The sequence below is a fragment of the Hypanus sabinus genome, chromosome 2 (genome assembly GCF_030144855.1).
Source record: "Hypanus sabinus isolate sHypSab1 chromosome 2, sHypSab1.hap1, whole genome shotgun sequence".
Lineage (NCBI taxonomy): Eukaryota > Metazoa > Chordata > Chondrichthyes > Myliobatiformes > Dasyatidae > Hypanus > Hypanus sabinus.
In genome coordinates this window covers 179,827,956-179,844,379 of record NC_082707.1, presented here as the reverse complement: position 1 = coordinate 179,844,379, position 16,424 = coordinate 179,827,956, and the positions used below count along the sequence as shown (strand labels likewise).

The window sequence follows — 16,424 nt, the reverse complement described above, 5'->3', positions numbered from 1 at the left end:
TAGATCCCAGTAGTAACCCACCCCCGGGTATCTGTTATTCGGTATACAAACACTCTGAACCCCAGATTAGATCTCAGTAGTAACCCACTCCCAGGTATCTGTTATTCTGTATACAAACACTCTGAACCCCAGATTAGATCCCAGTAGTAACCCACTCCCGGGTATCTGTTATTCTGTATACAAACGCTCTGAACCCCAGAATAGATCCCAGTAGTAACCCACTCCCGGGTATCTGTTATTCTGTATACAAACACTCTGAACCCCAGATTAGATCCCAGAAGTAACCCACTCCCGGGTATCTGTTATTCTGTATACAAACACTCTGAACCCCAGATTAGATCCCAGTAGTAACCCACTCCCGGGTATCTGTTATTCTGTATACAAACACTCTGAACCCCAGGTTAGATCCCAGTAGTAACCAACCCCCGGGTATCTGTTATTCTGTATACAAACGCTGTGAACCCCAGAATAGATCCCAGTAGTAACCCACTCCCGGGTATCTGTTATTCTATATACAAACACTCTGAACCCCAGATTAGATCCCAGTAGTAACCCACTCCCGGGTATCTGTTATTCTGTATACAAACACTCTGAACCCCAGATTAGATCCTAGTAGTAAACCACTCCCGGGTATCTGTTATTCGGTATACAAACACTCTGAATCCCAGATTAGATCCCAGTAGTAACCCACTCCCGGGTATCTGTTATTCGGTATACAAACACTCTGAACCCCAGATTAGATCCCAGTAGTAACCCACTCCCGGGTATCTGTTATTCGGTATACAAACACTCTGAACCCTAGATTAGATCCCAGTAGTAACCCACTCCCGGGTATCTGTTATTCTGTATACAAACACTCTGAACCACAGATTAGATCATAGTAGTAACCCACTCCCGGGTATCTGTTATTCTGTATACAAACACTCTGATCCCCAGATTAGATCCCAGTAGTAACCCACTCCCGGGTATTTGTTATTCGGTATACAAACACTCTGAACCCCAGATTAGATCCCAGTAGTAACCCACTCCCGGGTATCTGTTATTCGGTATACAAACACTCTGAACCCTAGATTAGATCCCAGTAGTAACCCACTCCCGGGTATCTGTTATTCTGTATACAAACACTCTGAACCCCAGATTAGATCCCAGTAGTAACCCACTCCCGGGTATCTGGTATTCGGTATACAAACGCTCTGAACCCCAGATTAGATCCCAGTAGTAACCCACTCCCGGGTATCTGGTATTCGGTATACAAACGCTCTGAACCCTAGATTAGATCCCAGTAGTAACCCACTCCCGGGTATCTGTTATTCTGTATACAAACACTCTGAACCCCAGATTAGATCCCAGTAGTAACCAACCCCCGGGTATCTGTTATTCTGTATACAAACACTATGAGCCCCAGGTTATATCCCAGTAGTAACCCACTCCCGGGTATCTGTTATTTGGTATACAAACGCTCTGAACCCCAGATTAGATCCCAGTAGTAACCCACCCCCGGGTATCTGTTATTCTATATACAAACGCTCTGAACCCCAGATTAGATCCCAGTAGTAACCCACCCCCGGGTATCTGTTATTCTGTATACAAACACTCTGAACCCCAGATTAGATCCCAGTAGTAACCCACTCCCGGGTATCTGTTATTCTGTATGTAAACACTCTGAACCCCAGATTAGATCCCAGTAGTAACCCACTCCCGGGTATCTGTTATTCTATATACAAACGCTCTGAACCCCAGATTAGATCCCAGTAGTAACCCACTCCCGGGTATCTGTTATTCTGTATACAAACACTCTGAACCCCAGATTAGATCCCAGTAGTAACCCGCTCCCGGGTATTTGTTATTCGGTATACAAACACTCTGAACCCCAGATTAGATCCCAGTAGTAACCCACTCCCGGGTATCTGTTATTCGGTATACAAACACTCTGATCCCTAGATTAGATCCCAGTAGTAACCCACTCCCGGGTATCTGTTATTCTGTATACAAACACTCTGAACCCCAGATTAGATCCCAGTAGTAACCCACTCCCGGGTATCTGGTATTCGGTATACAAACGCTCTGAACCCCAGATTAGATCCCAGTAGTAACCCACTCCCGGGTATCTGTTATTCTCTATACAAACGCTCTGAACCCCAGATTAGATCCCAGTAGTAACCAACCCCCGGGTATCTGTTATTCTGTATACAAACACTATGAGCCCCAGGTTATATCCCAGTAGTAACCCACTCCCGGGTATCTGTTATTTGGTATACAAACGCTCTGAACCCCAGATTAGATCCCAGTAGTAACCCACCCCCGGGTATCTGTTATTCTATATACAAACGCTCTGAACCCCAGATTAGATCCCAGTAGTAACCCACCCCCGGGTATCTGTTATTCTGTATACAAACACTCTGAACCCCAGATTAGATCCCAGTAGTAACCCACTCCCGGGTATCTGTTATTCTGTATGTAAACACTCTGAACCCCAGATTAGATCCCAGTAGTAACCCACCCCCGGGTATCTGTTTTTCTGTATACAAACACTCTGAACCCCAGATTAGATCCCAGTAGTAACCCACCCCCGGGTATCTGTTATTCGGTATACAAACACTCTGAACCCCAGATTAGATCCCAGTAGTAACCCACTCCCGGGTATCTGTTATTCTGTATACAAACACTCTGAACCCCAGATTAGATCCCAGTAGTAACCCACTCCCGGGTATCTGTTATTCTGTATACAAACACTCTGAACCCTAGATTAGATCCCAGTAGTAACCGACTCCCGGGTATCTGTTATTCTGTATACACACACTCTGAACCCCAGATTAGATCTCAGTAGCAACCCACTCCCGGGTATCTGTTATTCTGTATACAAACACTCTGAACCCCAGATTAGATCCCAGTAGTAACCCACTCCCGGGTATCTGGTATTCGGTATACAAACACTCTGAACCCCAGATTAGATCCCAGTAGTAACCCACTCCCGGGTATCTGTTATTCTGTATACAAACGCTCTGAACCCCAGATTAGATCCCAGTAGTAACCCACTCCCGGGTATCTGTTATTCTGTATACAAACACTCTGAACCCCAGATTAGATCTCAGTAGTAACCCACTCCCGGGTATCTGTTATTCTCTATACAAACACTCTGAACCCCAGATTAGATCACAGTAGTAACCCACTCCCTGGTATCTGTTATTCTGTATACAAACACTCTGAACCCCAGATTAGATCTCAGTAGTAACCCACTCCCGGGTATCTGTTATTCTGTATACACACACTTTGAACCCCAGATTAGATCTCAGTAGTAACCCACTCCCGGGTATCTGTTTTTCTATATACAAACACTCTGAACCCCAGATTAGATCCCAGTAGTAACCCACTCCCGGGTATCTGTTATTCTGTATGTAAACACTCTGAACCCCAGATTAAATCCCAGTAGTAACCCACTCCCGGGTATCTGTTATTCTGTATACAAACACTCTGAACCCCAGATTAGATCCCAGTAGTAACCCACTCCCGGGTATCTGTTATTCTGTATACAAACGCTCTGAACCCCAGATTAGATCCCAGTAGTAACCCACTCCCGGGTATCTGTTATTCTGTTTACACACACTCTGAGCCCCAGGTTAGATCCCAGTAGTAACCCACCCCCGGGTATCTGTTATTCAGTATACAAACACTCTGAACCCTAGATTAGATCCCAGTAGTAACCGACTCCCGGGTATCTGTTATTCTGTATACACACACTCTGAACCCCAGATTAGATCCCAGTAGTAACCCACTCCCGGGTATCTGTTATTCTGTATACAAACACTCTGAACCCCAGATTAGATCCCAGTAGTAACCCACTCCCGGGTATCTGTTATTCGGTATACAAACACTCTGAACCCCAGATTAGATCCCAGTAGTAACCCACTCCCGGGTATCTGTTATTCTGTATACAAACGCTGTGAACCCCAGATTAGATCCCAGTAGTAACCCACTCCCGGGTATCTGTTATTCGGTATACAAACACTCTGAACCCCAGATTAGATCCCAGTAGAACCCACCCCCGGGTATCTGTTATTCGGTATACAAACACTCTGAACCCCAGATTAGATCCCAGTAGTAACCCACTCCTGGGTATCTGTTATTCTGTATACAAACGCTGTGAACCCCAGATTAGATCCCAGTAGTAACCCACCCCCGGGTATCTGTTATTCGGTATACTAACACTCTGAACCCCAGATTAGATCCCAGTAGTAACCCACCCCCAGGTATCTGTTATTCTGTATACAAACACTCTGAACCCCAGATTAGATCCCAGTAGTAACCCACTCCCGGGTATCTGTTATTCTGTATACAAACACTCTGAGCCCCAGGTTAGATCCCAGTAGTAACCCACCCCCGGGTATCTGTTATTCTATATACAAACACTCTGAACCCCAGATTAGATCCCAGTAGTAACCGACTCCCGGGTATCTGTTATTCTGTATACACACACTCTGAACCCTAGATTAGATCCCAGTAGTAACCCACCCCCGGGTATCTGTTATTCTGTATACAAACGCTGTGAACCCCAGATTAGATCCCAGTAGTAACCCACTCCCGGGTATCTGTTATTCGGTATACAAACACTCTGAACCCCAGATTAGATCCCAGTAGTAACCCACTCCCGGGTATCTGTTATTCGGTATACAAACACTCTGAACCCCAGATTAGATCCCAGTAGTAACCCACTCCCGGGTATCTGTTATTCGGTATACAAACGCTCTGAACCCCAGATTAGATCCCAGTAGTAACCCACCCCCGGGTATCTGTTATTCTGTATACAAACACTCTGAACCCCAGATTAGATCCCAGTAGTAACCCACTCCCGGGTATCTGTTATTCTGTATACAAACACTCTGAACCCCAGATTAGATCCCAGTAGTAACCCACTCCCGGGTATCTGTTATTCTGTATACAAACGCTCTAAATCCCAGATTAGATCCCAGTAGTAACCCACCCCCGGGTATCTGTTATTCTGTATACAAACTCTCTGAACCCCAGATTAGATCCCAGTAGTAACCCACTCCCGGGTATCTGTTATTCGGTATACAAATGCTCTGAACCCCAGATTAGATCCCAGTAGTAACCCACCCCCAGGTATCTGTTATTCTGTATACAAACACTCTGAACCCCAGATTAGATCCCAGTAGTAACCCACTCCCGGGTATCTGTTATTCTGTATACAAACACTCTGAGCCCCAGGTTAGATCCCAGTAGTAACCCACCCCTGGGTATCTGTTATTCTATATACAAACACTCTGAACCCCAGATTAGATCCCAGTAGTAACCGACTCCCGGGTATCTGTTATTCTGTATACACACACTCTGAACCCTAGATTAGATCCCAGTAGTAACCCACCCCCGGGTATCTGTTATTCTGTATACAAACGCTGTGAACCCCAGATTAGATCCCAGTAGTAACCCACTCCCGGGTATCTGTTATTCGGTATACAAACACTCTGAACCCCAGATTAGATCCCAGTAGTAACCCACTCCCGGGTATCTGTTATTCGGTATACAAACGCTCTGAACCCCAGATTAGATCCCAGTAGTAACCCACCCCCGGGTATCTGTTATTCTGTATACAAACACTCTGAACCCCAGATTAGATCCCAGTAGTAACCCACTCCCGGGTATCTGTTATTCGGTATACAAATGCTCTGAACCCCAGATTAGATCCCAGTAGTAACCCACTCCCGGGTATCTGTTATTCGGTATACAAACGCTCTGAACCCCAGATTAGATCCCAGTAGTAACCCACCCCCGGGTATCTGTTATTCTGTATACAAACACTCTGAACCCCAGATTAGATCCCAGTAGTAACCCACTCCCGGGTATCTGTTATTCTGTATACACACACTCTGAACCCCAGATTAGATCCCAGTAGTAACCCACTCCCGGGTATCTGTTATTCGGTATACAAATGCTCTGAACCCCAGATTAGATCCCAGTAGTAACCCACTCCCGGGTATCTGTTATTCTGTATACACACACTCTGAACCCCAGATTAGATCCCAGTAGTAACCCACTCCCGGGTATCTGTTATTCTGTATACAAACACTCTGAACCCCAGATTAGATCCCAGTAGTAACCCACTCCCGTGTATCTGTTATTCGGTATACAAACGCTCTGAACCCCAGATTAGATCCCAGTAGTAACCCACTCCCGGGTATCTGTTATTCGGTATACAAATGCTCTGAACCCCAGATTAGATCCCAGTAGTAACCCACTCCCGGGTATCTGTTATTCGGTATACAAACACTCTGAACCCCAGATTAGATCCCAGTAGTAACCCACTCCCGGGTATCTGTTATTCGGTATACAAACACTCTGAACCCCAGATTAGATCCCAGTAGTAACCCACTCCCGGGTATCTGTTATTCGGTATACAAATGCTCTGAACCCCAGATTAGATCCCAGTAGTAACCCACTCCCGGGTATCTGTTATTCGGTATACAAACACTCTGAACCCCAGATTAGATCCCAGTAGTAACCCACCCCCGGGTATCTGTTATTCAGTATACAAACACTCTGAACCCCAGATTAGATCCCAGTAGTAACCCACTCCCGGGTATCTGTTATTCTGTATACAAACACTCTGAACCCCAGATTAGATCCCAGTAGTAACCCACCCCCGGGTATCTGTTATTCAGTATACATTCTAGCTACTTTATTAGGTACCTGATAAGGTGACCACTGAATGTATGTTCATGCTGCTCTGCTGAAACCCAGTAATTTCAAAGTTCGACATGTATGTTCAGAGATGCTGTTCTGCACACCACAGTTGTTATTTGAGTTCTTGTTTCCCGTCTGTCGGCTTGAACCTTTCTGGCGGTTCGCCTCTGACTCCTCTCATTAACGAGGCGTTTTTGCCCACAGGACTGCCGCTCGCTGGATGCTTTTTCTTTCTGTTTTTCACTCTGTTTCTTGTAAACTCTAGAGACTGCTCTGCATGAAAATCCCAGGAGATCAGCAGTTTCTGAGATACTCAAACCACCCCATCTGGCACCAACGATCTTTCCATGGTCAAAGTCACACATATCAAATTTCTTCCCTATAAACCTCCTGACCCCCTGGATTAGACTTCTCCTGCTGCCCACACCGAGGTGTTAGATCACTCCTAATAACCAGTCTTGCTTTCCCTTACTCTCCCCCTCTCCCTCCTCATCCACACCTTCTGCCCCATTCACCCCCTTTCCCTCATCTCCACTTTCCACCCCACTCACCCTGGGCATCCAGCAGTCTGGGAATCCCCAGCTGGTTTTCTGCAGTGCGGAAGACTGTCTCCAGCTTCTCCGAGTCGGACTGGTGCCGGAGCTTGGCTATGCTGAGCAGGCCGGGACACAGGGCGTTGATGACCGCGGCGAAGGCCAGGCCGTCTCTCCAGCTGCCGCTCAGGTCCTGGATGGTAACGGGCTGGTCCCTGTAACACACAGAACACACGTCACCCCCACTGCCCAGCGAGGGAGGGGGAGCCAGGGCAACCAGCGGGGACTTGGTACATCACAAAGAAGTGGCGCTCTGAGGAGATGTTCCCAAAGGCTTCAGCAGGATCGGAAAAAGCTGTGGACAGTTGTATACTCAACCTGCTCTGTCATACGCACTGGCCTGTCCACCATCAAGGACATATCCAAAAGGTAACACCTCAAGAAGGCAGCATATAGTATGAAGGGCCCTCAGTATCCAGAACATGCCCTCTTCTCATTACTACCATTGGAGAGGAGGTAGAGGGGCCTGAAGACCCACACTCAACATTTTAGGAACTGCTTCTTTCCCCCCACCATCAGATTTCTGACCAGTCCATGAACACTACTTCACAAATATTTTCAGTATATATTTACTTTGTAATTTATGGTATTTCATGACTTGGCACTGCCCTGCTGCTGCAAAACAACAGATTGCATGACATACGTATGTCAGTGATAATAAACCTGATGCTGATTCTGGGCACGGGGCAATAACTGATTGCTTCTTCAATGTGCTGATACAGACAGATGAGTCAGAATGGCCTCCAGTGCTGAGACATTCCTACCACCAAAGGGTTCCCAGGGGACTACACAAAAGAGCCGGTCATCAACTTCAGGATGAGGAGCTGGGCACACGCCCCTTTATATATCAGTGTTGTAGAGGTGGAGATGTTTAAGAGCCTTGATAACTAAAGAAAGCATCCTTTGGAGATGCATAACAACACACACAAAATGCTGGTGGAACGCAGCAGGCCAGGCAGCATCTATAAGGAGAAGCGCTGTTGACGTTTCGGGCCAAGACCCTTCGTCAGGTCCAGCATTTTGTGTGTGTTGCTTGAATTTCCAGCGTCTGCAGATTTCCTCGTGTTTGCTCTTTGTAGATGCATTGTGGCTTTGCCATGCCAAGACCACAAGAAACTGTAAAGGGTTGTGCACAGAGCTCAGCATGTCACAGAAACCAGACTCTCCTCCATGGACTCTGTCTACACTTCTCACTGCCTCAGAAAAGCAGCCAGCGTAAGCGAAGACCCCAGCCACCCCGGAAATTCTCTCTTCTCCCCTCTCCCACCAGCCAGGAGATGCAAAACCCCGAGAGCCTCAATCCCACTGCTGAATGAATCTCTTGATCTCGCAGTCTTCCTCATCGTGGCCTTTGCAATTTGACTGACTGCACTGAACTTCCTCTGAAACCGTAACACTTTACTCTGCATTCTGTTTGTCAACATACCTGGGTATTGAATCACCTGGTACTTCCCCGCCCTGCCTAACTACCTCTCGGCTGGATCCACTATCCCTGCCAGCTCGTGCTCCTCCCTTCCCCCACCATTTTATTCTGGCTTCTATTCTTTCTTTAAACATAAAGGTCAGCTTTATTTTTCACGCGTACATTAAAACATACAGTGAAATCTGCCGTTTCCGCCAACGATCGAGAAAGTCTGAGGATGTGCTGGGGGCAGCCTACAAGTGTCACCACGCTTCCAGCACCAACACAGCATGCCCGCGACTCACTGGCCCTAACCTGTACATCTGTGGAATGTGGGAGAAAACCCAGGCACCTGGTAACTCCATGAGAGAGCAGTGGGAATCGAAGTTCTGACGAAGGGTCTAGGCCCAAAACATTGACTGTCAATTCCCTCCATAGATGCTGTCCAATCAGCTGAGTTCTTCCAGCGTTGTGAGTGTGTTGCTCCAGATATTCTGTTTCTCTCATGAAATGGGAGTTTTCCACCGTATCTCGGTGCACAATGAACCAGTTGCCACTCGAGCTGACCCTCCACGCCCCACCCACTCCACGTACCTGGTCTTTTCCTGGACCCACTGCAGTAGGGCTTTCTTTGCCGACCACTTCCACTTTGAATGGAACCGTCCTCTCTTCACAGGGGGGGTTCCTGTGGGTGAGGCAGTCACTGGAGCTGACGGGACCCCTTCCGCAGAGTCCAGCTCTAACCCCATCGCCAGCTTCTCCACCTGTCACGGGGAAGTCAGCTCCAGTCACATCGGACATAATGTGCAGGTAAAGACAACCCCAACAGCACAGTACCACAACATACAGCACAAAACAGGCCCCTGGGCCCACTGTGATGCTCAATTAAACTAACCCCTCCTGCCTGCACAATGTCCATATCCCTCCATCCCCTGCTTATTCATATGGCTAAAAGACTCCACTACACCCCCCAGCAGCCAGTTCAGGCACCCACCACTCTCTGTGAACAAAAAGAAACCCTGCCCAGCACATCTCCTTTATTGGCACGTGGCTGAAAGAGAAATGGAGGCTATGCTGGAAGGAAGCATTAGATTGATCTAGACTCAGCTAAAAGGTTTGCACAGCAGCAGGGGACGAAGGGCCTGCACTGTTCTATATTCATGAGCTTCCCCTCTCGCCTTACACCTATGTCCTCTGGTATTTGAAATTCCCATCCTGGGTAAAAGATCTTGACTGTCTGTCTATACCTCTCATCACGTACATCTGAAAAATAAAGCTAATCTTTAACTTTATGAACTATCGGAACTCCCTTCAGCCTCGCCATCTGGAGAAGGTAGGGTAAATTGTCCAGTCTCTCCTTACAGCTCATACCCTCTAATCGTGGTGAACCTCTTCCGCGCTCTAGCCAAAGCCTCTACGTCCTTCCTATAATAGACTGACCAGAACTGCACACAGTACATGATCCATTGCCCTCCATGCCCTGTGTCTTCATGTGTCTGTCCACATCCTCTTAACACCTCTATTGTATCTGCCAACTCCACCACCACATCTCAGCACCCACCACCCCGCGTGGAAAAAGAACCTGCCACATACATTTTAAACGCAGCTCCTCTAGCATTTGAACACTAGCCCAGTAACACACAACACAGCAGAGTGCCCCAGCACTGTCCTTAAAGCTCTGGCCCAATGCACAACCACTAATCCCATTTTCATTCTCCCCACGTTTACAAGGATGTTGCTGGGACTTGAGAGTTCAGAGTTAAAGGGAAAGGCTGAATAGGTTCAGACTTTATTCCCGGAGCATAGGAAAATGAGGGAGATTTGAGAGAGGTTAACAAAGAGTAAACGCAAGTAGGCTTTTCCCACTGAGGTTGGGTGAGACTAGAACTAGAGGCCATGGGTTAAGGGTGAAAGGTGAAATGTTAAGGGAACATTTTCACTCGGGCTGGTGAGTATGTGGTGCAAGCTGTCAGCGGAGGACTTGAATGTGGGTTTGACTGCAACATTTAAGAAAGTCTGGGTATGGAGGGCAACGGTCCAGGTGGAAGTCAGTGAGACGAGTGGAATAATAATTCAGCATAGATCAGATAGACCAAACAACCTGGTTCCGTCTGTAGTGCTCCATCATTCTATAGCTATGACTTCAGGAAATAAAGTCCTAACTTATTCCACTACAACTCAGGAGACCAGGCAAAGGGTCAGGTGGCTACCTGGAAATGTGAAATGATGCTCCACACGAGGCCCAGGATGATGTTGGACTTTCCCTCTACGATGTCTGGAACATTGATGTTCACCAGCTTGATCTGAGGTAGGAAGCAACAAGTGTTACTGACCAATCCTCATGGGTCAGAGAGCCAAACAGTGCAGCCTGAGCAAGCCAAACAACTGACCAAAACACAAGAGATTCTGCAGAAGCTGAGATTCTGAAGCAACACACAGAAAATGCTGGAGGAACTCAGCAGGTCAGGCAGCATCCGTGGAAGGAGAAATAAACAGCTGATGGTGTGAGAAGCTGGGAGGGGATAGGTGGATGAGGCAAAGGGCTGAAGGAGGCAGAGAGGACAGTGGACTGTGGAACTGACCGAATTTGCCATCAAGAACTTCAAGGCAGATTGCACGTTTGCCCTCCAGTGGATGAGATGTGTGTTTTTTCTTTCACGTTCCTACAAGAGAATACAACACCCAGAGGTCACCGTGCGTTCACCACAGCCTGGACAACCTCTGCAAGGACGCTGCTGATCCCGCACAAGGAACGTGCACAGCATGAGGCAGGCCATTTGGCCCTCACTTCTCCACCTACCCCCTGCACCAATTATGCATCCTCTCCCCCTTGTGTCCCATACACTGCTCAATGCAGGACACTCATATTCTCCACACTCTCCAGGGAAAGAGTTCCTCCACAATTTCCAAACAGATTTTTTTATTGCTTCATGTTGGTGGACAGGGTTCTACTGTCATTTAGTCAGACGGCACAGAAATAGGCCCGTCAGCCCAAATCTGTGCCAACCAAGCTAGACCCATTTACCCACATTTGACTTGCATCCTCCTAAACCCGTCTCATGCATGCCTTATCCAAATGTCTAAGTGTCTTCTAAATGGTGGGGTGACGGTAGTGTAGCAGCTAACACAGTGCTTTACGGCGCCAGTAGTCAGGGTTCGTTTCCCACCACTGTCAGGAGTCTGTACAGTCTCACCATGACTGTGTGGATGCTCCCGTTTCCTCTCCCATTCCAAAGACATACAGGTTAGGGTTCGTCAACTGTGGGACTACTATGTTGGTGCTGGGAGCACGGTGACTCTTGCAGGCTGCCCCCAGCACATCCTCGGACTGTGTTGGTTGTGGAAGCAAACAACACATTTCGCTGTATGTCTCAATTCACACGTGACAAATAAACCTAATCTTTATAGGATAATCTCTTTATTTTTAATGCACCTGTCTGAACTGCTTCTGCTTGGCAGCTTGTTCCATATATTCACCACCCTCTGGCTGAAAAGGTTTCCCTTCAGGTTCCTATTACGTCCCTTCCCTCTCACCCTAAACCCAAGCTCCTAGGTTTTGACACTCCTACCCCAGGGAAAAGACTGGTACAGGTCACATTATCTGTGTTCCTCATAATTTTAGAATTTCTGCAAGGTCACCCCTCATTCTCCTATATTCCACGGAAAAGAAGACCTAGTCTAACCAACCTGTCCCTCCAATCCTGGCAACATGCATGCAGGCCCACGAGCCAGTCCTCACTGGGGATCAGAGGTGGAGAGGGTCAGCAACATTAAATTCCTCAGTGTTATCATTTCAGAAGATCTGTCCTGGGCCCAGACCGTAAGTGATACTACAGAAGAAAGCACGGCAACGTCTCTACTTCCTTAGAGTTTGCAAAGATCCAGCAAGGCATCTACAACTTTGACAAACTTCGATAGATGTGTGGCAGAGAGTATACGCTGTTACGAACCCCATAACTGGGTGACTTACCAGTAAAGATAGAGATGTCCGTTGAAGTCTGATGATACTATTTTTAACAGTAATTATTAGTAAAAATACACAAAAATAATATCAATGCAAATATACAGGTAATATACGTCATCAATACTAAACCTAAAAGTGCAGGTATAATAATAATCAATAAGAAATAAGGTCTATCATTGTCTAGGGGATAATGTATTGTCCGATGGAAATATAACGTTCACTGCAGTTCACACAAGCTGCCATCTTTTGGTTGTCGCTGTGTTGCAATTATTGGAGAGAGAGACAGAAAGAGAATAGGAACATTTACCGCTATGGGTTTTGCCAACCTTCCTTTATGATTTCGATCCGTCAGGTGTCTCGTTGTCGTGGCCGTTCAATTGTGACCTCTCCTTTAGCTAAATCGTTCTTCCGTGGTGAGCCCGCCACCCAGGCAAGGGAGGACACACACGAGCCCTCACCGGCTTTCGCTATAAAACGCTGTCACGGGATTTCTAGCGTTTCTCCTGGTGCGTCTAAAGGGGTTGTTCCCCAGACCTCTCTTTTATCCTTACTCACAGGGTCTCAGATGTCAATCAGGTTGGGATGATGCAATCCCTCAACCAGCCCACTCTGGTTGTCCCCTGAGGGGCTTCAATGAATAGTACAGTACTCAATACACAATTCCTTCTCCAAGAGACAATAGCAGTAATCAGTGGTTCTGTTCCACAGATGTCAGGAGACATTCCAAACCTTGTGTATTCTGTGTGTGTCTCTCTCATGATGTGTATCCCTCTCATTTCCTGGGTCTCAGACCCAAAATAATAGCGATCTTGCGATTCTCAAAAAGGAGGGGTCGACTTTGTACCCTTCGGCCCCTCAGAGTTGCTTCAGCTTCGTAACAACACTCTAGCTGCACCACAGCCTGGTATGGAAACACCAATGCCCTTGAACAGAAATGGTGGATCCAGCCCAGTCCATCATGGGTAAAGCTTTCCCCACCACTGAGCACACCTACATGGAGCACGGGTGCACAAAGACAGTATCCATTATCAGAGAGCCCCACCACCCAGGCCATGCCCTCTTCTTGTTGCTGCCATCAGGAAGGTAGTACAGAAGCCTCAGGACTCTCCACTGGGTCCAGGAACAGTTATTACCCCTCAACCATCAGGCTCCTGAACCAGAGGGGATAACTTCACTCAACTTCACCTATCCCATCATTGAAATGTTCCCATAACCTATGGACTCACTTTCAAAGACTCTTCATCTCATGCTCTTGCGTGTTTTATTGTTTGTTTATTTTTTGTTGTTTGTTTATTTTTAATGTCCCTTTTTTGACTTTCTTTTTGCATTTGCACAGTTTGTTGTGTTTTGAACAGTTTGTCTGCTGCGTTGGTGCGGTCTTTCATTGATCGTATGATGGTTGTTGGATTTATTGAGTATGCCAGCAAGAAAATGAATCTCAGGGTTATATATGGTGACACATATGTACTTTGATAATAAATTTACTTTGAACTTCAAATCTTTTCTGCACCCTTTCCAGTTTAACTATAAGGGAGTGACTGGAACAGTGCTCCAGGTCTCAGTGTAAGAAGCAAGGCTTCCTCCTTCATCTCCCTGCACTGACCAACTGGGGAAGGTGTCTGGGGCAGAGATGGGGGATAGGAAAAATGAGAGCTATGTGGAAGGGAAGAGTTAGGTTGGGCTGAAGGACCTCTCCTACACTGTGATGATCTATGTTCCCAATGTAACTAGATGTCCACTGGAGACCAGAGGTCCTGACACGGCCTGTCCTGGAGTTGGAGGTCTGCATGTTGAGCAGGAGGGAGGAAAACAGCTTTCTCTCCTGTTGTTGCTTGTGTTGTTCTGCTGAACGCTGAGGGCATGCTACGTTGGCACCAGAATGCGCAGCAACTCTTGTGAGCTGCCCCCAGTGCATCCCGAGGCCGTTTAGGTTGTTAACACAAACAATGCATTTCACTGTATGTTTCAATGTACATGTGATCAATGACCGAATCGGAATTTTGTCTGTCATGTGACCAAGTATCCCTGAATTCAACCAATCAGCATTGGCTTCAGTCATGTGATCAAGCCTCCCAGCATGATTGTGCAGATTGGTTGTCCACGATGGAATGATAAGTTTCCCTCAGCCAGATCCCCTGACTCACCCGAGTCGGTTGCCCCACTCACCAGCTGCTGCCCAGAGAGGACCTCCAGCAGGTCCAGGAGCTGCAGTCCATCCCGAAGGTCCTGGTACAGGTCCTGGACCACCGATGGCGACTTGTGCTGTCAGGGGACAAAGGCAACATGTTACTGGGTTCGCACGCTGCTATTCCACCACAGCAATTGGGGAAACTTCCAGTGATATGGAGATCTGCCGGGATCGTGGAATCCTACCAGGATCAGGGAAACCCATGGACACTGAGTCATCAGCTCTGGACACGTGAAGTAAACTTAAACACAGCAGGTGCCAGAACTCTGAGACAAAAACATAAGATGCTGGAAATAGCCAGCAGGTCAGGCAGCAACTTTGTAGAGAGAAAAAACATTTAATGTTTCTGACCTGTTGTCAGAAGAGAAAAGAGAAATAAAAGCTGGTGTTAAGTTACAGAGAGGAAGGGCGGGACAAAGGGATTCTGTTAATGGTGAGGCTAGGGTTGGTGTGCGGTTAAAGCATTGGTAAAGCCACTGGTAGATGACTGAGTGAGGACTTACAGAGAGAAGACAAATCAATAAGACCATACGACATAGGAGTAGAAATAGGCCACTTGGCCCATCGAATCATGGCTGATCCCTTTTCTCCCCCTCCCCAGCCTTCTCCCATGTCATGTCCAAGATGTGAAAGCTGTGAGATCGCGAACTGTGGAAGCAAGCCTGAGCAATGGGTTGCTGATGGGGTTCAATGTGATCAAGAGCGCTGGGTTTCAGGCGAGGTGTTAAACCTCTGGTAAGAGAGAACTTGGAATTGGTTCTTGTTGTCACATTTACAGTGAAAAGTTTGTCTTTTATACTGTTCAAACAGATGAAGTTGTGACCCAGTGCGCCGAACTGGAATGAGGTACAATAACAGAATGCAGAACAAAGTGTAGCAGCTGCCGGCAGGTTCAAGAGACCCAAGGAGCAGCCTTTCCACCTGGGGATAGTGTGTACATGGAATGAGGAGGACAGTTGCATTTATAAAAAGTATTTGAACAGGTACAAGGATAGGAAAGATCTGGGCTAAGCACAAAGCTCAGGTAGGCAGGCAAAGATAAGCTGGGCCAGAGGACCTGTTTCTCTCAAGACACACCAGGTCCTGTGGCACTAATCCCAGCATGGGCCCGTGAATTCACTGTGATGTCCCAGACAATACGTCACCAGGTTATCGGGTCACAGAGATCGCTGGTCATGCGTGCTGCAGAGTTTCCATGGCTCCGTCAGTGAGCACCCCCATCCCCCCAGACCCTGTACTCACCTTGGACAGCTGGGCATTCACCCAGTTTGTGAACGTCCGCTTCTGCACCTCATTCTGTTCAGCTGCAACACAGGAGAAGCACAGTGTCAGGGAACTATGGTTACAGCAACTTACCACACCCCACAGTGCTCGCTCCTCCTCTCCACCCCCCACTCACACGCTGTACACCTACGCCCACACATTACACACACTTAAACTATACATATTTGCACAGTTAAAGTATGCATCTCCACCACAGACTACACGTTTACAGCCACAGACTTCTACACACACACACACACACACACACACACACACACACACACACACACACACACACACACACACACACACACACAC

General features: G+C 47.3%; 1 protein-coding gene across 8 annotated transcripts in view; it reads right to left on the bottom strand.

The window, feature by feature from the left end:
• Positions 1–16,424, bottom strand: part of LOC132388244 (nesprin-2-like) — a 284,356-nt gene that overhangs the window by 250,078 nt on the left and 17,854 nt on the right. For all 8 annotated transcript variants that reach the window (XM_059960628.1, XM_059960590.1, XM_059960605.1 and 5 more), the window contains exons 2-7: positions 16,086–16,147; positions 14,822–14,917; positions 11,274–11,354; positions 10,902–10,994; positions 9,286–9,455; positions 7,248–7,444 (exon numbers count right to left, since the gene is read on the bottom strand). In XM_059960628.1, coding sequence (XP_059816611.1) covers positions 7,248–7,444; positions 9,286–9,455; positions 10,902–10,994; positions 11,274–11,354; positions 14,822–14,917; positions 16,086–16,147 — 699 coding nt within the window. The remainder of the gene's footprint in view (positions 1–7,247; positions 7,445–9,285; positions 9,456–10,901; positions 10,995–11,273; positions 11,355–14,821; positions 14,918–16,085; positions 16,148–16,424) is intronic.